This window comes from Trachypithecus francoisi, unplaced genomic scaffold (assembly GCF_009764315.1).
Source record: "Trachypithecus francoisi isolate TF-2019V2 unplaced genomic scaffold, Tfra_2.0 Lachesis_group6, whole genome shotgun sequence".
Classification (NCBI taxonomy): Eukaryota; Metazoa; Chordata; class Mammalia; order Primates; family Cercopithecidae; genus Trachypithecus; species Trachypithecus francoisi.
In genome coordinates, this window is record NW_022681471.1 from 128,344,067 (window position 1) to 128,364,533 (window position 20,467).

Here is a 20,467-nt window from a genome sequence, read left to right on the forward strand (position 1 = left end):
ATACAAGGATGCTTCCTACCTAATGCCGTTTCCATCCTTTTAAACCACAGGCACATCCATCTGGAAGGCCTTTTTCTTCACCCCCAACTTCAACCCCGTGGGTTCCAACGGATGCTTTGCCACACACGTGTGCTTCTGTTTCGGGAGTTACGTCACTCATCACGACCCACCTTTACTCTTTGATATTTCCAAAGATCCAAGAGAGAGAAACCCATTAACTCCAGCAACCGAGCCCCGGTTTTATGAAATCCTCAAAGTCATACAGGAAGCTGCGGACAGACACACCCAGACCCTGCCAGAGGTGCCCAACCAGTTTTCATGGGACAACTTTCTTTGGAAGCCCTGGCTTCAGCTGTGCTGTCCTTCCTCTGGCCTGTCTTGCCAGTGCGACAGAGAAAAACAGGATAAGAGACTGAGCCACTAGCTGTGCCTGGGGACCAGACAGATGCATGTGGCAAAGCTCACCATCTTCATTACAAACACACGCCTGAGAGTGGCACTGAGGAAACATAACTCCATCTACACCTTGGATTTGGACTGATTCTCTATTTTATCACCTGAAGGCTTGGGCCAGAGCTCAACAGCTACTCAACTGAAGGGGTGAGGGAGATGAGGTCTGTAGTATACAGAGAGGAAGGTGGTAGGTTTATACCTTCTGTGGCCAGTCTTGGACTCATGGAAATAGAATGAATAGAGAGGCATTACCAAGGCACACCAGTGCAAGCAGATGACAAAAAGGTGCAGAAGGCAATCTTAAAACAGAAAGGTGCAGGAGGTACCTTAACTCATCCCTCAGCAAATATCTATGTCAACAGTATAGGTTACCATTTACTCTCTAATCTGAAGTGATGCAATAACCAGCATAATAAAAAGGCAATCACATAAAAAAGAGTTTAGTCATCTAAACGTAAGTAACTTTAAGATGAATGAAAGATCTTCTTTAGGAATCATAGATGATGGTAAGTTCCACTTTGGTTATTGGAAGGCAAGTCATTATTACTGGTATTCGTTAAAACACATATCAAATGCTTTTCATCACATATATAGTTATACATACATACACACACACACACATATGGTCTATTCTTTCCTCAAGAGGGTTAAGATGTCTAAAATAGGGACCTGGAAGCTTATCACTATTTAAGTAAATACAGTAGAAGCTCACAAATAGAGTTCTTTGCACAATGATTTTTTGTAAAATTTTATAGTAATAATCCCAAGGCAAATCTCTTCTAAACTGATTTCCATTCCATAATTTGTAGTGTAATTCTTGGATTCCACTGTTTTCTTCGGGGAATGGAAGTTCTGAATTAAAAACCTACTGTGGAGATGCTATGGTTCAGGGAATCTCTTCCAATGTAATTCAGAATCATTGGCCTAGAAAGTCTCTGATATTTGGAGGGGAACAAAAATCACTCACAAGCAATCCATGTTCTATACACATAAGCATAATTTCCTTTAGTTCTAGGCAGAAGTTCGTCGTCAGAGAACAGTCATGTATGCAAGTTTTGTGGCTGAGAAATTTCTGTGCTTCCAATCCACAATGAGATGCATGATTTTGTTTTCATCCCATTTCCCCCAAGCCCCTGTAAATCAGGGAAGATGCATAACTGATCACCTGGGAGAGGGCCTGATAGTGGCACAGCTGGAGATAGTTTCAAAGTCTAAACCACCAGCCCATCCCGAGGAAAGCCTCCTATGGAATGTAAAGTGCAATCATTTCTTCAGATATAAGACTTTCCCCAACAATGTGATTGGATTCCTTTATGGCAAAATCGAGAGAAGCTGCTATCCACCTGCTTACACATTCATCTCTTTTGTGGACTTGTCTGACCACCTTCTGTTTGCCCAGAGTTTGCTCACTTCCAAGACAGTGCCCATGGATGGAACACCTGTAACCCACACAGTGGTTTGCAGAGAATGTTAGCCATGACTTGGGCTTTCTGAAAGTTGGCTATAATTTCTCTATCCCTACCCACAACCCTGGGAAGTTGGAGCAAGAAAGGCATACTATTGGGCTGGGAGAATTCAACAGCATTTCCCCAGTTGCCCTTTCAGTTCTTCTATTTCAGACGTTAATTTTGCCTCTCTTCTAAACAAAAAAAAAAAAAAAAAAAAAAAAAAAAAAAGAAAAGAAAAGAAAAGAAAGAAAAAAAAGAAAAAAAAGAAAGAAGTGATTCCTACCCCCAACTCCAGAACTGTTGAAAACTGAAAAGCATACAGGATTCTTCCTTTTAACGTGGATTTCCCATTCCAGAAATTGTGGAGAATATGTCTTCTTGCTTTAGAAAACATTCTTATTAGAGAGGGTACTAGCTTACTGATGATGTGTTAGAATTGCTGCTGATACTGTCATGTGGAAACACTTAAAGGCACTGTTATAAACTTATCCTATAAGATGACAATGTTTACTCAAAGTCTAACATATTCAATGCAAGTAAGACTTTCTGAAAACACTTGATGATGTGGGAATGCTGCAGGATTAAATAACTTGAAGAGCCTTTGTAGATTATATGAATGCCTATTTGTGTCTAGAACTAGTTATTTAACCTGTAAAATGTCAACAGCAAATGAAGGATGAAGTATATCTCTAGATGCAAATATATTGAGTTTAAAAGTGCCTCAAAATAATTGAGATCACATTTCAGGACATTTGGAAATCAGGTTGATTTGTGGTAACCATAATCATCTTAAATTTCAAACCATTTACCATCTGAAAGTTTTGATTTGAATGTATAACAGGAAATTGGAATTCTTTTGTCCAGGAGAAACCTCACAAACCTTCTTTAAGGCATAGTTTTGTTGTTTGTTTGTTTGTTGCAGAGCTGTAAGGCATGGCTGCTTGTTTACAAAGCATCTCATTCATATTCCCTCTGGAGTTGTATATCCAAACCTTAGTGGGTTTTGAAACTTTCAGCAAATTCTTTTAAAAAATTATTATATCTCTAGCATTACTAGATATTAAAAGTTAAGCAAATAGATTAATGATGTATACATTGGCATCATTTCACAAGATCAAGAATGCTGCAGGGAAAGCAAAATTGCAATCTACGTATCTGTGGTACTAAAGAAGTCCTGTTTTTCGAAAATGGAAGCCCACTTCTCAGATTTTTCTGAAGGGCATACAATGAAAAGTGGAGGGGAAACACACACACACAAAAACAAGTATTTGGCTTGTCACAGGAATCTGATTGCATTAAGTGGAAGGATTATTTAGAATATATTAATGCAAAGTTAAAAATTGTCCTTGGCAATTAAAAATGCTGTGCGCTAATACCCTGCTTTCTAATGTGACTCAATTCAACAATGTGGGGAATGTTTACTACATTTCCAGCTGGATGTCAAGCAATGGGGAATACAAGTTCGAGTTCTGCAAAGATTCATCAACTTTCTTAGCTCAAGAGAGAGGCTGAGACATGCAGAGAGGAATAAGACATAAAATAGCTCTGACCTCTATGATCCAAGAATGGGAAAAGGCTAGATTATTACCCATCAGGCATACTCTCTGAGGCCTTTTTAGGAGCCTACAAAAATGTTTTAATTTCGTTTATAATCAGAAGAAAAGAAAGTGAACATTGGGGATTGGAAATCATATTGGCATTTGCACCCACATAGTCATAAAATAGTACATTAATATGTTTTTACTATATATATATTATATAGTACAATCTATTTAATATGGTTTGCCTTTGTGGCCCATGAAAGTCTTACTGGGCCCGGGGGAAGATATCCCACCCTGGTGAAGCAGCTGCTTTGCTCTACAAATACCTGAGGCAGAAATTTGATTTGAAAAATATTATTCTCTCTTCTCTTTGTTTCAACCGGATTCCTTAGGAAAACCAAACCAGTGTCAGAACAAACCCCCGAAGCAGTAAGAAGTTGGAGTGAGAAGGGCGTGATATTGGAACTAGGATTGGCTCTCATGCGACCGAGCTATTCTCATAAAACGACAAAAAGTGTCCATAGAGAGGCTGCTGGCGAGTACGTGGGCATAGGAGCCGACATGCCCGGGAGGAAAGGTGTTGATTACATGGAGACTTCTAAAAGCTAAAGCCTTGTTACCTTCTCTTTAGTACCTAGAGAATGTGATGCGTCATGCAAATGCTCAAAACCTCTTAAATTGTAGCTGTCTGACCTCTATGGACCTCACATCCATCCCAGGCTTCATGGACAAAGATTCTCCACTTGGCCACACTTTAGCCAAGCTCCTCAACCTTCTCCCAGGGCCAATCTGGGCACTTCCTTGTAAAATCCAGTTTTGGCAAGAAGTCTGTTAAGTCAGTTTAGCAAGAACACCTAACCCCCCCCATATCTGTTCAACCTCAGTATCTGATCAGGCTCCTCAGCCTCCACCATCCCCCAGGTGATATCTGGTCACCTGGCCTGCCTTCAGCTAGAATCCTGTTAGGTCAGTTTAGCTGAATGCTCCCTGATATTTCCTCTTGGTAATTTTCCATCCACTGCCCCTCACCCTGTTCCCTGTCTATAAATCCCCACTTTTCCATGGTGTATTCAGAGCTGAGCCCAGTCTCTCTCGCCTACTACAAGTCCCCGTTGCTGTGGTCCCTGTACCCATCACGATGGTCCTGAATAAAGTCTTGCTTACTGTGCTTTAATAGGTAGCATTGAAGAATTTTTTTCTTTGACATCATCCATGACAACATGAAACCTATTGGGAGAGCATGACTGTGCAGGGTCTTTAGAGCTCAGCTTTCTGAGGCCCTGAGCATTCTTGCTTTTCCGACACCGTGAACCTGTTCCTGTTCTGTGTTGCGAGAGATCACTCAAGCCAGTGTTACTTAATACCATCTCTTTGTGTAATAGATCTGAATAAAGTAATTGTAATATACCAACATTTTACTTTGTTGAGTATTATTTCAGTGGGAGCCTTTCCAATGAAGGAAACATCAGCTTTCCTTGTTAGAATGCAAGCAGCTTAAAAACTACCCATGTCTTTCTGAAAGGAAACATTGCCATGTAACTATGTATCAGTTTTCTAAGAACTTCATGGGCATTCTGTATAGGAGACCTTCAAATTTGGGGGGTTCATCTGAGAATGGTTCTACTCATTAAGTTCAAATCCTCTAAATGATTTTTTGGTAAGTTTATCCTTTTTTTTTTTTTTTTCCACAGAGTCTCACTCTGTCATCCAGGCTGGAGGGCAGTGGCACAATCCTGGCTCACTGCAAACTCCACCTCCTGGGTTCAAGCGATTCTCCCACCTCAGCCTCCCAAGTAGCTGGGACTATAGGTGTGAACCACCACACCTGGCTAATTTTTGTATTTTTTAGTAGAAATGGGGCTTCATCATGTTGGCCAGGCTGGTCTCAAACTCCTGACCTCAGGTGATCCACCCACTCTGGCCTCCCAAAGTGCTGGGATTACAGGTGTGAGCCACTGCGCCTGGCCATGGTAAGTTTATCTTACCTGGCAAATACATTACATCTTCAAAGTAGCAAATTGTACAATTTCTTACGTATAGTTTACATAATAAGCAAACACAGTCACTTTTATATTGAGGTCTGGGATATAAAATTTGCTTCACTGAGTATATGAGGATCTAAGGTTTCAAACTAAATTATACATGGGGATTATAGTGTTTTTCTAAAGGTAAAATTGTTAATGAACATATTTTTTATAAATAGGTAGTTTGAATTGCTTGTCAAAGTTTATACTAATTTAACAATGGGTGCAAAAATAAATACACAAAGTACCATATTTACAAAGATATGCATATTCTCCAGTAGGCTGGGCCTGGTGGTTGTTACACGTGAAATAGAAACTATCTCATGGTTCAGTTATACAGATTCATCTCAGTGAGTGCTGAGCAAGGTGATATTTTCCTATTTCCCTTATAGTAATGTTGGCACCATGTGAGCCACTCAGGCTTGGCCATAAGTTTCCTGCATAATCCTCTATGGTGGGAGTCCCCAACCCCCAGGCCACAGACCACTACCAGTCCATGGCCTGTTAGAAACTGAGCCGCAAAGTAGGAAGTGAGGGGAGGACAAGCGAGTAAAGCGTCATCTGTATTTACGGCCTCTCTCCATCACTCACGTTACCACCTGAGCACCGCCTCCTGTCAGATGAGCAGCCACATTAGATTCTCATAAGAGCAAGAACCCTATTGTAAACTGCGCACGCGAGGGATCTAGGTTGTGCACTCCTTATGAGAATCTTATGCCTGATGATCTGTCACTGTCTCCTGTTACCCGCAGATGGAACTGTCTAGTTGCAGGAAAACTAGCTCAGGGCTCTCGCTGATCCTACATTATGGTGAGTTGTGTAATTATTATATATTAGAATGTAATAATAATAGAAATAAAGTGCACAATAAATGTAATATGTTTGAATCATCCCCAAACCATCTGCCACCCCCAGTTTGTGGAAAAATTGTCTTTCAGTCCCTGGTGTCAAAAAGTTTGGGAACTGCTGCTCTATGGGTACTCTGCTTGTTGTCATTGAATACAGAAAATCGAGATAAGAGCTCAGAGGAGGGCCTAAGGGATGAATGGTAATATATTAATCTGTTGTCATGGGGCTAATAAAGACATACTCAAGACTGGGTAATTTATAAAGAAAAGACATTTAATTCACTCACAGTTCCACAGGGCTGGGAGGCCTCAGGAAACTTAACGATCATGATGGAAGGGGAAGCAAACACGTCCTTCTTCACCTGGTGGCAGCAAGGAGAAGTGCAGGGTATAGGGGAGAAGAAGTCCCTTATAAAACCGTCAGATCTCATGAGAACTCACTATCACAAGAACAGCATGGAGGTAACCACCCCCCATGATTCAGCTGCCACTCACTGAGTCCCTCCCATGACATGTGGTGACTATGGAAACTACAATCCAAGATGAGATTTCAGTGGGGACACAGCCAAACTATATCATTCTGCCCCTGGCCCCTCCCAAATCTCATGTCCTCATATTTCAAAACACAATCATGCCTTCCCAACAGTCCCCAAAGTCTTAACTCATTCCAGCATTAACTCAAAAGTCCAAGTCCAAAGTCTCATCTGAGGCAAGATGAGTTCCTTCTGCCTATGAGCCTGTGAAATCAAAAGCAAGTTAGTTGTTTCCTACATACAATGGGGATACAGACATTGGGTAAATACACACCCATTCCAAATGGGATAAATTGGTCAAAACAAAGGGGTTTCCAGCCCCATACAAGTCCAAAATCCAATAGGACAGTCATTAAATCTTAAAGCTCCAAAATCATCTCCTTTGACTCCGTGTCTCACATCCAGGTTATGCAGATGCAAGAGGTGGGTTCCCATGACCTTGGGCAGCTCTGCCCATGTGACTGTGCAGGGTACAGCCTCCCTCCTGGCTGCTTTCATGGGCTGGTGTGGAGTGTCTGCAGCTTTTCCAGGTGCACAGTGCAAGCTGCAAACATTTTATGATAATTCTTTGGATTTCAGAAATATTATAGTTCTTTGGATTTCAAAAAGATGCTTTGATTTACTGCTGCTATTTTAAATAGAAGTCCTGTGCATTAATTCTTTAAAGGCTATCAGCTGTATGAACGTAGAAGTCAGATAAACTTAAAGATAAAATATAGTGGAGTCTACCATCAATTAATCGTGGCCCAGAATTGATTATAAGTGATTCTGCAATTCTAGTATAAATGAGTGAAAATGCAGAGTTGATTAATCTACACAACAAACATAATTATTACTTAAATATTGAGGTTCTTTTTGAAATATTGCATTTTGTTTCACTGGATTCTATGAGGATAAAAGATTTAGAAATATATTACACATATGGAAAGATGATGTTGTTTTTAATGGCATTTGAAAATTTTCAATTTTCCAATGAATGTGTTTTTACAATGTATTATTTGAATTCCCTATAAATTTTGTCACTTTTGATATTCTTTTTAAAAAAGTGCCTGTGCAGTACTCTAGTAGATGCAATATTTTAGTTTTGTTGATCAGATCTTAGTCTTAGCAAAAGTTTAAACAGTGACATAATATTTTAAGCCACTCTATTTCAGCAACCTTTGAAATAATACCATGCAACTCATGTTTATATTTCTAATTAGTTCATGAGATTCTTGCATCTTGTGCTTTTCTTTTAAAGTCAGGTTGTAAACTATGCCGTTGATGCAAAGTGTAGGCTCTGTGTTAAAATCTGAAGGCATTCTCTGGCAAGGTTTGAAAGTACCCTTATCTAGTGCCTCTCAGGCTGATGTGCATGAAGGTGACAAGTACTATAGGAAAAGGCTGGGGAAAGTCAGAGCTTGAAATAATTCAGGAAAGGGCACTGGTGGCACTGGTGGCATTTTATCAGACAAGGGAAATGCATCGGGTCAGTAACTACTAAGAGAAAGTCAGATCAGACAGGCCATCCATTAGAGCTTGTATGAAGGAGAGCTGTTCACATTGTCACATCAGGGGCAGAGACAAAGTGAGCTCTGCAGCACATCCCATTGCACTGAAGGAAAGAAGAGGGCAGTGTCTGGGTCCACATGCAGGTGTTACAGGCAGGGATATGGGTGGTGGTTGATGAGTCTCATGGATCCCAGACATGACTCTTAAGTGCGTCAGTGGATTCTTCTCTTTAATCTTTACTGTACATCTGTTAGATAGCTGTTATTATTGTCCTCTTACATATGAGGTTCCAGGCACAAAAAAAAACCAGTACATACATTGCTTTATGCTTAGAGTTATGGAATGGTCTTTTGGTTAATAAAAAAGGAAATGGATAGATTCATGACCTTCGTATATGACTGTGCATGCTGTGTACTGCACAACTCCAGGAGGCAACATTAACATAATCCGCAGTGGGAAGACCATTTTCTAAATTTGTGCAGCGCCCAACCTGTGCCACCATATGTAGCAATATCCATTAGATAGTGATGTTGCAAAAATAGATGGATATGTAAGTAATGGACACAACTGACTACCTTGATTTTTCTAGCAAGTGACACAGGAGTTATGGTTTATAAAACCCATGGATAAAACTATGAACTAATGTATTGACATGAGACATTCTGGAGTGAAAAAGGTAATCCAAGTGTACAGATCATTAAAATAGAGCTAAAATTCACAAAGAGTTGATGTTTCGCATTGAGGGAAAAAATGGCTCATGATTTTGTGGTTATCTGTTGGTTTCCTGATCTCTGGGCATCACCACACTGTCTGCTAAAGGTTTCCAGCTTACTCTGCTGCTCAGACACATGGTAGGACTGTACTCTGGCCCTTTGTGAGCTGTGAGGGGACGTGTCACAGGCTACTTCAGAGCTACAACGTCTGTTCACCAGCACTTTCTCAACATCCCACACAGAGGCTGCTCCCTCTGGCTGGTCTCAGAGTTAAGATGACACCAAACAGAGTCTAGATAACTTAGGGGGAACACATAGTGTGAGCAAGAAAGAAAGCTTTGTTGCTGAAGCCACTGAGATTTCGATATTTTTCCTGCAGCCTAGATACATTCATCCTGAGCAACTTATGTTACCATTCTGTTTCTGCAAGGGAATGAGTATTACATTTTGCAAAATATTTCATTTCCATTTTTATCCCTTAGGGAGTTTATAGCTAAGGGATCCTGGGATATTTTGGACCATGGAATATCCGAGGCTTAATCAGACTTGGAAAGATAATTCAGATAGTTGGAGCAAAGGAAAAATGAGGATGGCTTTGGGCCAGGTAAAAACAAAACAAAATGAAACTAATGTTGAGATTCACTGTATCTTCAGAAATATACACATCTACTAACTTTTACTAGATGAATATTAGGGAGGTGAATGACACTTCATTTGGTAACATCTTATGCCACATGGAAATTGAACGATTGTACATCTTCAAATCCCTTTGTTTTAACAACTATAGCAAGCCCTGCATTTTAATGTCACTTTAAATGTGTTTAAAATATTTAACCCTACTTAATTGTATGTTAAATTTTTTGACAATCCTTTTAAAGTGAAAAGAATATCTAGTAGGAACAATAATATTCCTGTGCATCCTACTTATTAGTGCTTTGAATGCAAGTAAATGGTCTTTTGACCCTTTCTCATTTAAATTGTTTGCCTTTTTTTTTTTTTTTCATCCCAATCATGCTGAGTGAATTCTGGTGTTTAAAAAATTATATAGTGCTATTATTTTCCATGACAATGCTTTAAAGGGTAACTTGTGTGGGGAAGCATATTTAAAATTTTATTGTATTATTTCCATCACAGCAAAGCAATGTTAAAGCTTTTCCAGGGCTATAATGGTTCCTTTCATGTAGAGTTCATTAAATTCAACAGTGATGACCCTTAGAAGAGAGCTGCCAAGCCCAAATGAGACAGGGAATTCTGTGTCAAAATGGGAGCAGGGAATGGCAAGACAAGAGAAAGGTGAGTAGGAGACGCGGAGGCAAACCTTAGTCATCCCATGTCTGTTTATGATGCAGTTTTCTGAAAGATTATAAAATAGAGGCTGAGAGAACCAACACGCTATCAGTCTCAGGGTGACAATTACCCTGTAATAGTCTATCTTCAACTATCTTAGATAATGCATGAGAAAGTGCTTGATGAATGATTCCATCCTAACTACTATTTAAGCTCCAGGGCAGAGAAAAGAACCAGAATTTCAGATCCTCACGCCTTACTGTCTTGTATGTCTGAAATGTGCAGGGATCTAATGTCAGCTCATCACTTACCATGGCATAAAAATACATATATTTATTTATTTTTGAGACGGCGTCTCGCTCTGTCACCCAGGCTGGAGTGCAGTGGCAGTGATCTCAGCTCACTGCAAGCTCCGCCTCCCGGCTTCATGCCATTCTGCCTCAGCCTCCCGAGTAGCTGGGACTACAGGCTCCCGCCACTATGCCCCGCCAATCTTTTGTATTTTTAGTAGAGACGGGGTTTCACCGTGTTAGCCAGGATGGTTTTGATCTCCTGACCTCATGATCTGCCCGCCTTGGCCTCCTAAAGTGCTGGGATTACAGGCGTGAGCCACCACGCCCGGCCTAAAAATACACATTTCTCTGCAAAAGTTCATCTCGGTGCCTCTCTGCTCCTCAGAAGTTTTCTAAAAATAAGAGAAATCCCTTTTGGAGATGCAGAGACTTATTGTAGAAAATGACAATGCTCTTGGATTATCTTTCAGTGAGATTTGGCAAAGAACGGTGTCCCTAACAGCTAGATGGCTTGATGCCCTTTCTACAATAAAATGGCAATGACAAATCTATTTTTGCTTCAGCTCAGGCAGCTATGTTAATATGCACTCTGTGAGTGCTGAACACACTTAGTACTGCCCCTCCATTTTGAAACCTTTAATAAGAAGCCTGGAGTTAGATCTGTCCTCTTTCCTTCTGTTGTACATTGAGACTAACCTCTGTGGCTAAGCTTCCAATCTCACCCTTTTGCACTATAACCACAGAAATGTGCATATGATGGAAGAAAAAGGATTAGACTCTGCAAATTCCCATTGTCCTATGTCACCAATTTTGAGGATTAAGTTTCAACACAAAATAATTCAGTTCCATAACAAAAGTCACTCTAGTGTCTGAGAAGGGTAGATGGTGAAGACAGAAGTGGCTGAATTTTAAGGCATTATTGTGATTAAATGCAATTATCTTACATAACACATTTTAATTATGCCAGTAAGAGAGGATTACCCAATTAGAAAGTGTTTTCAGCAGGACCATATTAACACTCATGTGATGTATCTTTCCTCCTGTTTTAACTGGAGTGTGTAAGGATAAATACAAATTGAAATAGTACTCTAGGCTGTTTCCTGCTTGGTCAATGAATATTTTTCTGAACCATAAAATATGGATTTGCCAATTTAGGGAGTTAATAAAATTGCCCTAGATTTTCTTTTATCTTGGCAGAGGAACAGACTTATTTTCAGCATGGAACTCAGTTCTCTGATTACTTTGTGGTCCATTTTAGTTGCCAATACCTTAGATGTTACAAAAGCAAGACAGCTTCATCAAGCACTAAAATATGACATGAACCACTACAGGAGACTCTTTTCATTTTGCATTTTTATGTTAAATGTGATAATAGTTTAGATCATTTATTTATTATTTTCATGGAATTGCGTTGTGCTCATGCTGAAAGGAAAATGCTTTCGATCTGCCCATTGAAGCCTCAGCAATTTGGAATGAAAACTTAGAATAAAATAATCTAAGGCATATTTTTTGAGAGAGACTCACATGAAAATTTAAATTTTAAAATCTAAACTCATCTATGTGCTTTCAAATAGAGTACAAGATATAAAGAATATAAAGAGTGTGTTGCAATTGCTGGTTATATATATATATATATATATATATATTTTTTTTTTTTTTTTTTTTTTTTTTGAGATGGATTTTTGCTCTGTCGTCCAGGCTGGAATGCAGTGGCGTGATCTCGGCTCACTGCAAGCTCCACCTCCCAGGTTCACGCCATTCTCCTGCCTCAGCCTCCCGGGTAGCTGGGACTACAGGCACCTGCCACCATGCCCCACTAATTTTTTGTGTTTTTAGTAGAGACAGGGTTTCACCATGTTAGCCAGGATGGTCTCGATCTCCTGACCTCGTGATCCGCCCGTCTCAGCCTCCCAAAGTGCTGGGATTACAGGCTTGAGCCACCGTGCCCGGCCTATCCTCTGTCTTTTTCTTACTTCTAAGAGCTTGTGTTATTACACTGAATCCACCAGGTAATCCAGGGTAATCTCCTGTTGAGTAGGAAGCTTATTAAGTGAACTTGAGTAACCTTATTCAGTCAGAAGATAAGTTCAACTAATTCAGCTGAAGTTATTCAACTTAAGTTATTATAACTTGGAAGATACATTCAACTGATCAGTAACCTTAATTACATCTGCAAAATCCCTTTTGCTATGTAACCTACTTATAACCACAGGAGCAACACCAGAAAGTGAAAGTCATGATGGTGAAAATTCTGCCTACCCCAGAAACAGGTAAATATTTGCTTAACAATCTCCTACCTCACCCTAGCCCTATTTTGACCTAAAACATCACCATGACCTCCCCAGTGTTCTTGCTCCATGTGACCAATTCTCTTCCACTCTTTCAGGAAGTCCTAATTGGGAAATGGGTTATTTCAACTTTTTGAAACATCTTATTGGTTACCAGTACGGGCAACATAGTGAGACTCTGTCTCTACAAAAATATTCAGAAGTCACCCAGGTTGATGGCACATGCCCATGGTCCTAGCTACTCAGGAGCCTGAGGTGGGAGGATCACTTGAGCACTGGAGTTTGAGGCTTCGGTGACCTATAATCACACCACTGCACTGAGTGTCGGGCCACAGAGCAAAACTGTTTCCAAAAAATAAAATAAGATATACAAAATAAAATATCTCATTGGCTAAAATGTAGTCACACAACCAAACCACAGAGGAGGCTGGGAAATGTAGTCTTTAGCAGACTAGCTACATGCTCAAATAAAAAAATTATATAATTGTGAAAGAAATGCAGAATAGATGTTGGCTTAACACTGCAGGTAGTAAAGGCTGCCAGTGTTAAGCCAACATCTATTGTAATGACTTACTTACATTCTAGTATGTCATCAGTCTTGCTTACCTTATATCATTTTATTCTTATACTATATGCATGAGGGAGTGACAGTCTTCTCAATTAACAACTTTGAAAAACCTATGATACTTGAGGGTATTAGTGTTTAGTGGGTGAGTAAAGTAGGGAAGAAATTCTAGGTAGAAGGTGGTAGGGGAGACAAGGAAGACAGGGTGAAATATTATTCTACAGTTTAGCAATTGCAGTTTCTTTAATGTTCTTGTGCCTATGTCTGTGTGTGTGTGTCTGAATTTGTGTGTGTTTATGTGTCTGTATGTGAGTATGCCTTTGTATGTGTTAATTATGAGGGCTGAAAATGAGAGCTATGGTTCAAGAGACTAGCATTGTAAGGTTTTAAGAAAGGGGCTAAAATGTTTATCAGAAATTAAACATTGGAGCTGTTTCTTTGTTGTGCCTGTGGTGCCTGCAGAACCCATATGGATCAGCTGGGTAAAAGGTGACATACATAAAAGGTGTGGTGGCTCACCCCTGTAATCCCAGCACTTTTGGAGGCTAAGGCAGAAGGATCGCTTGAGCCCAGGAGTTTGAGACCAGCCACACAGCAAGACCCTGTGTCTACAAAAAATAAAACACATTATATATCTGGACATGGTGGTACATACCTGTAATTCCAACTACATAGGAGGCTGACGAAGAAGGATCAGTTGAGTCTAGGAGTTTGAGGCTGCAGTAAGCCATGATGGTGCCACTGCACTCCAGCTTGGGCAACAGAGTGAGACCCTGTCTCAAAAATAAAAACAAACAAACAAAAAAAGTAACATGTTTTGGAATTAAAACGAGTCACTCAAGATATCACTGCCTAGACAAGGGATACCCAAACTATTTTATTGGAAGGGGAAAAATACTTTCCTTTGTACGATATTCCATAAAACTGCAGAAATGCTTCCTTATGGTTCTGCATTTTATGCTCCTGTAATTCAAAGAGGAAAAGCAATGAATATGTGTGGAGTTTCCCCTCCAGAATTCAAAGCATCCTTTGTGCAAAGGGCTCATGTCTCTTCCTGGACGAATAAGGATGATAGGACCCTTTTGCAGAGGGGCTTAGCCCTGTTTCTCCCCTCTTCATGCCTCCTTCCTTTGCACAGACTGTCTTTGGAAATGCCTCCAGCATCATGTCACAAGGCAAATTTAAGTTGCATTAGGACTATAAAGGAATTGGAGGAGTAGCAGATGCAATAAACTGGTTGCTGTCTTGAGATATGACATCTATACCAACCAATATATCTCAGAGGAAAGACGGCTGTTCCTCCTTCCTCCTTATTTACTCTGAGGCACTGTATAAAATGCTCTACCATCAGATAAATGATGGCAGAACAGAAAGTGGAGGTGCTATAAATTTCATGCTTGGCAGCTTGCACTAGGTGTATTTCAAGGTAATGACTCTACCTAGAACTTTTCTAGAATGACCCCTGTCAAAGCTCCTATTCAGAAGCTATGCTCACTTCTGAATGAGGTGACAAGAAGCTTGGACTAGGATTAGATAATGGATACATATACAGGCTGCTAAGATGTTTGCGGCCTGTGGGGTTTGCTGTGAATGCAGGAGCTGGGCCAATCCAATTTCTTGCCAGCAATTTTAAATTGGGAACTTCAGAAATGGAGTCACATGTCTGGGAGAGTGCAAACTGAAACATTATGATTCTGCAAAGATATGGATTCATTTCTAGTTCCTTGGGTGCTGTGTTCTTCCTGGTTTCCTTTCTCTGGATTTCCTGACATTTCCATGATCTCTCATAAAAACGTGCACTTCTTGCCCAACTTGGGTTTCCTCAAGAGGGTATCTGATTTCACAAGAGAAACAACAACAACAGTCTCACTTTACCCAAAAATTAGCTAATATGCACTGACTGTTTACTAGGGACCAGACAATATTCTGAAAACTTTATGGATATTGACTCTCTTATTTCTCAACGGGCATTATTAAGTATTTAAGCTACATTTTAAAATGTGGAAAATGAGGCTAGGAAAGGCACATTCTTCAGTGTGACTCAGATGCCACACCCTCAGCCTCTATATTGTGTGACAAATCAGAGATTCATGCAGAAGAGTTAAGTTATATGTTATACTGAAGGAAATGTGAATTCTGTACCTGATGTATTTTATGTGTTAGTGGATTTATTTATAATATAAGGATCTCAGCTGTCCTGCAACAGCCATTGAACTGATAGTACATTAAAATGTAAGTGGATCCTGAGCCAGGATTTCAGTTAGTTCAATTGATAACTGCTGTTGGATATTCCTGACAAGAGGGCAGATCTAGAGGGAAAAAAGAGAAAGCTGTGAGTATGAGGGAACAATGATGATGACAACAATTACAACAATAATGTAAGGAACAGTATAAAGTGACCAAGGAAAATTGCTCAATAGACTGTAACTGGATCAGGAGTGGGTTTGAATGAGTTGAGTGAAAGAAGAAGAGTAAAATGTGAGGGCAGACCTCACTCCTGTGAGCATCAGGGACCAAAGCCTCACTCACATTCTTACCCCCAGACTTCTCCAAGTCTTCCTTCCCTGGGCAAGATCTCCCCCACTCTCTGGTCTCACACTTAGGCACAGAACATAGTCCTTGAAGCTTCACAAACCTACATTTAAAACTCCATGTTTGGGCTGGATGCAGTGGCACACACCTGTAATCTAGCACTTGGGAAGCCAAGGTGGGAGGATTACTTGCGGCCAGGAGTTCAAGCCTGCAGTGAGCTAGGATTACACCACTGCACTGCAGCCTGGGTGACAAAGCAAGAACCTGTTTCTAAAAATATATATGAAAAAAGTTAAAAATTCCATGGCTGCCAGTTTTGTGATTTTTTGCTCAGTTTCTCTTCTGTAGTATGGACATATGGACACCTGTCACTTTGGAGGGTCATACTGTAATATAATAAATACACACACATATATAAAAATGTTTGCAGTATCTATAACGTATGCCTAACACTCATTTTTCAACATTCATTGGTCATCCACGTATTCAAGTGTCATGGAATCCTTGGAGTGTTGCTTCACCAGCCAGAAACCTCTGTGGCCAGTGGCTCCTTCTGTCTGGGTATTCCTTGCACCTGCTGGGCTCATTTCACTAACTTGGCCTGGCAGGTTGTGCTTGACTTGCACTACTGGCCCAGAACTCATACTCGCCAAGTGCAAGCCAGGCGTGGAGTGGCAAGGGGTGTGTAGGTGAGCGAGCATGGGATCCAGCCACTGCATGCAGCCAGGCATGCTGGCTGCTGCAGTGGGTCAGGCAGCTCCAGGTGCCAATACAGGTGCCAGCTCCATGCCAGGCTGTGGCTGGACCAGATGAACTGCACCCAGCTTCTGCTGTGGGCACTTACATCTGGACGAGGAGAATGTGGTGGTGCCCTGAATCTTGGAGCTGCCAGGAACTGCAGAATCCCAAAGAGGGTGTCACAGCCCTGGCTCTGGGAGCCCCTGGGTCTGGGCTTCCAAAAGGGAAGCAGCTCTTCTCTTCTTCTTGTCACCCTCAATGTGGTGAGCGGAGGTGCATGTTTCAGCCCTGTTTGTGTTACAGCTCTTTTAGTGCTGTTATTCAGTGGATCTCAAGTTTTTGTCTCATCTCCAGGAAGAATGAGGTATGCAGACAACTGGAGAGTGAGCAAGACAGATAGGAGCTTCGCTTCACTGAGTGGCAGAACAGTTCTCAGGAACCCAAAATGGGTAGCTCCTTTCCACAGGCGGGTCATCTAAATGTCTGTGCAACCCTCAGTGGAGAGGAGACCTGCAGTGGGTAGCTCCCCTCCACAGGCAGGTCATCCCAATATCTGTGCAGCCCTCAGTGGAGAAGGTACCTGGAGTGGGTAGCCCCTATCCACAGGCAAGTCATCCTGACATCTGTGCAGCCCTCAGTGGAGAGGAAACCGAGAATGGGTAGCTCCTATAAACAGGCAGGTCCTCCCTTCATCTGCCCGAATCTGAGTCCAGGGTTTTTATGGGCTTCAGAGGGGAGGAAGTGCATGCTGATTGGTCCCTGGGCGGCCATGGCCAAGTCCAGGGAAAGCACCATCAGTTCTCACTCTGGTCTGTGAAACTGACAGCCTCCCCTCCTGACCTCAGGTCATCCCTGGCTTGAAGGTGACACTTCACCAGGAACCCACCCCTTTCCACCCAGAAGCCTGTCTGCCTCTTGCTGCCATCAACCTGTCATCCATAGTGCCCATGGCACCCAGGCTATTTATGCCAAGGGGAACCTGCAGGCCCACACAGAGCTGCCCTCAGCCCCACCCCTTGGCCTCCTTCCTGTGCTCATCAGTGCCCAAAGCCCAGAGGAGGCTGAGGCAGCAGGAGGCTGGTGTGTCAGTGCTGCCCCAAGCACCCACACACCCACCTGGATCATGTGAAATGTTGAGAAAGAAACAAAAGGTGACTTCCACATTTCATTTTGGGACCAAATTCCCTTAACTAATTTTCAGGTTTTCTACCTGTCAACTCAAATATTATCCATGTCATTGTGTTTTATTTTATTTCTTTGTTGTTTTGTTTGTTTGTTTGTTTTTGAGACAGAGTCTCACTCTGTCACCCAGGCTGGAGTGCAATGGTGCATTCATAGCTCACTGCAGCCTCAACCTCCCAGGCTCAAGTAATGCTCTCACTTCAGTATCCCAAGTAGCTGGGACTACAGGCATGCACCACCACACCCAGCTAATTTTTCTGATTTTCAATAGAGATGAGGTTTCATTATGTTGCCCAGACTGGTCTTGAACCCCTGAGCTCAAGCAATTCTCCCACCTTGGCCTTCCAGAGTGTTAGGACTACAGGTGTGAGTCACTGCCCCGGCCATTTATTTCTGTCTTGGCAGACTTTTTTTGCAAGTCTCACCTGTTGTGCTGGGCTCTCAAACTCTTGAACTCATCCACTGTCCTCTCTCTAGGAACTTTTTCCATCTGGAATTTTTCTTTTGTAACATCAGCCCCTTCCTCTCCACCATCCCCTTCCACCCTGTGTCCCTCTTCTTAGGAAGATTTTCTTTGACCCTCCTTCCCTGATACACTAATATTTCATTACATTCTTGGTTGCATTCAAGCCTTTGCCACATCATAACACAGTAGTGCATGCCTTGATTTTACTTCTACCTATCCAGCTCGCCCTGCAACCATGGAACATCCCCTCTCATACTGTTGTCCATTTAGAGCTCTTCTTTCCAAATAGTTGCCTACTCAAGTGACCTCTTTTCACGTTCATTCTAATGGAATGCTCAGTGCTATTTGACACTGCTAACTAATGGTTCTTTCTTCCATCTCCCCCTTTTAAGAAGTTTTTTAGATTCAGGTGGTATATGAGCAGATTTGTTACATGGGGATATTTCGTGGTACTGGGGTTTAGACTTCTATTGAACCCATCACCCAAACAGTGAACATAGTACCCAATAGATCATTTTCAGCCCTTGTCCCCCTTTTGTGGTCCTCAGTGTCAGTTGTTGCCATTTTTATGTCCATGTGTACCCATAGTTTAGCTCTCACTGCTAACTGAGAACAAGCAATATTCGGCTTTCTCTTTCTGCATTAATTCACCTAGAATAATGACCTCCATCTGCATTCATGTTACTGCAAAGAATATGATTGTTTTTTATGGCTGCATAGTATTCCATGATGTATATGTACCGTGTTTTCTTTAACCAACCCACCACTGATGGACCCTTAGGTTGATTCCATGACTTTGCTAGTGTCAATAGTGTTGAATAAACATGTGCACATGGTGTCTTTTTTATAAAATGATTTGTTTTCCTTTGGGCAGATACCCAGTAGTGGATCAGTCTTCCTTGTTGGGTCTAGGACGCTATACATTCCAAGTTCTCTTCTTATCTCATTAGATCATGCATTTTCCTTTGATGAATTCTGTTTCCCCACTATTTCTCCATTATTCTATCCCTGCTGCCTTTATATTAAGCATAGGGATTTCTCCTTTGACCTGTGTCTCCCCTGAGTTTATACTTACTCCTGGTTGTAAATATTTTCATAAAAATGACTTCAAATTCCTTCCCCTCCACTAGCTTCCACCTCTATCTAGAGTTTCCCTCAGTATTATGAGTTCCTTGATAGACACTTAAACTCAACACATTCCAAACAAAATGAATGAATTTCCCCTTTCCCTGAGGGAGGAAAAACAGATACAGTTGTACTCTTTCTTTTGGCTCACTGTATTACCATCTTTCAATTCATTTGGTCCCAAAATGTGGAAGTCACCTTTTGTTTCTGTCTCAACGTTTCATTCAATTTTTATCAAGTTATGTTGAATCCACTTTAGGAATATCTCTTGAACTTGTAAACTTTTATTGATTCTAAATGGCAGTCTCTTAGTTCAGGATCTTGTCACATCTGACCTATATTATTTCTGATTGATCATTCTTCCTGCAGCTTCCTGCTCACACTAATCTATTCTACAGACAAATGCAAGAACTATCTTTCATGACACTCATTCTCCGTCCTTATCTTTTCAGTCTCCATTGGTTCTTCTCTCCATATTTCTTAAGCACTGGACATATCAGATAACTTGCCATTTCCTCTTTTTGTTTGTGGCCGTCTATCTTGGCTCATGTTAGGAGATAATGCTATCTGGAATGACTTTTCTTCCTTCCCCGCTACTGAAGTCTGTTATTAGTTTTCTGTGGGTGCCGTAACAAAATACCACAAATGTAGCAGCTTAAAACATTGCACCTTTATTATCTCACAGTTATATAGGTCAGAAGTTGAGGTGAGCTTGGCTTGTTTCTCTGCTGGAATCTCTCAGGTGGCTGGAATCAAGGTGGTCAGTGGCCTGACCTCTTATCGGGAGACTCTGAGGAGAGCCCACTTTCCAGCTTACTCAGGTGGTTGGCAGATTCAAGGGTCAGACTGAGGTCCCCCTTTCCTGATTGGCTGCCAGCCAGGAGCCATTCTCAGCTGCCTGCGTTCCTTGTCTTGGTGCCTGCTGCATTTCCAAACCAGC

The 20,467-nt window shown here is 41.3% G+C and overlaps 1 protein-coding gene across 1 annotated transcript in view; it reads left to right on the forward strand.

The window, feature by feature from the left end:
- STS (steroid sulfatase) overlaps nucleotides 1-4,853 on the forward strand; it is a 207,726-nt gene extending 202,873 nt beyond the window's left edge. Inside the window, 1 exon segment of the mRNA XM_033201712.1 lies at nucleotides 51-4,853. Coding sequence (XP_033057603.1) covers nucleotides 51-424 — 374 coding nt within the window. The 3' untranslated portion in view covers nucleotides 425-4,853.
- Nucleotides 4,854-20,467: the final 15,614 nt, after the last annotated feature.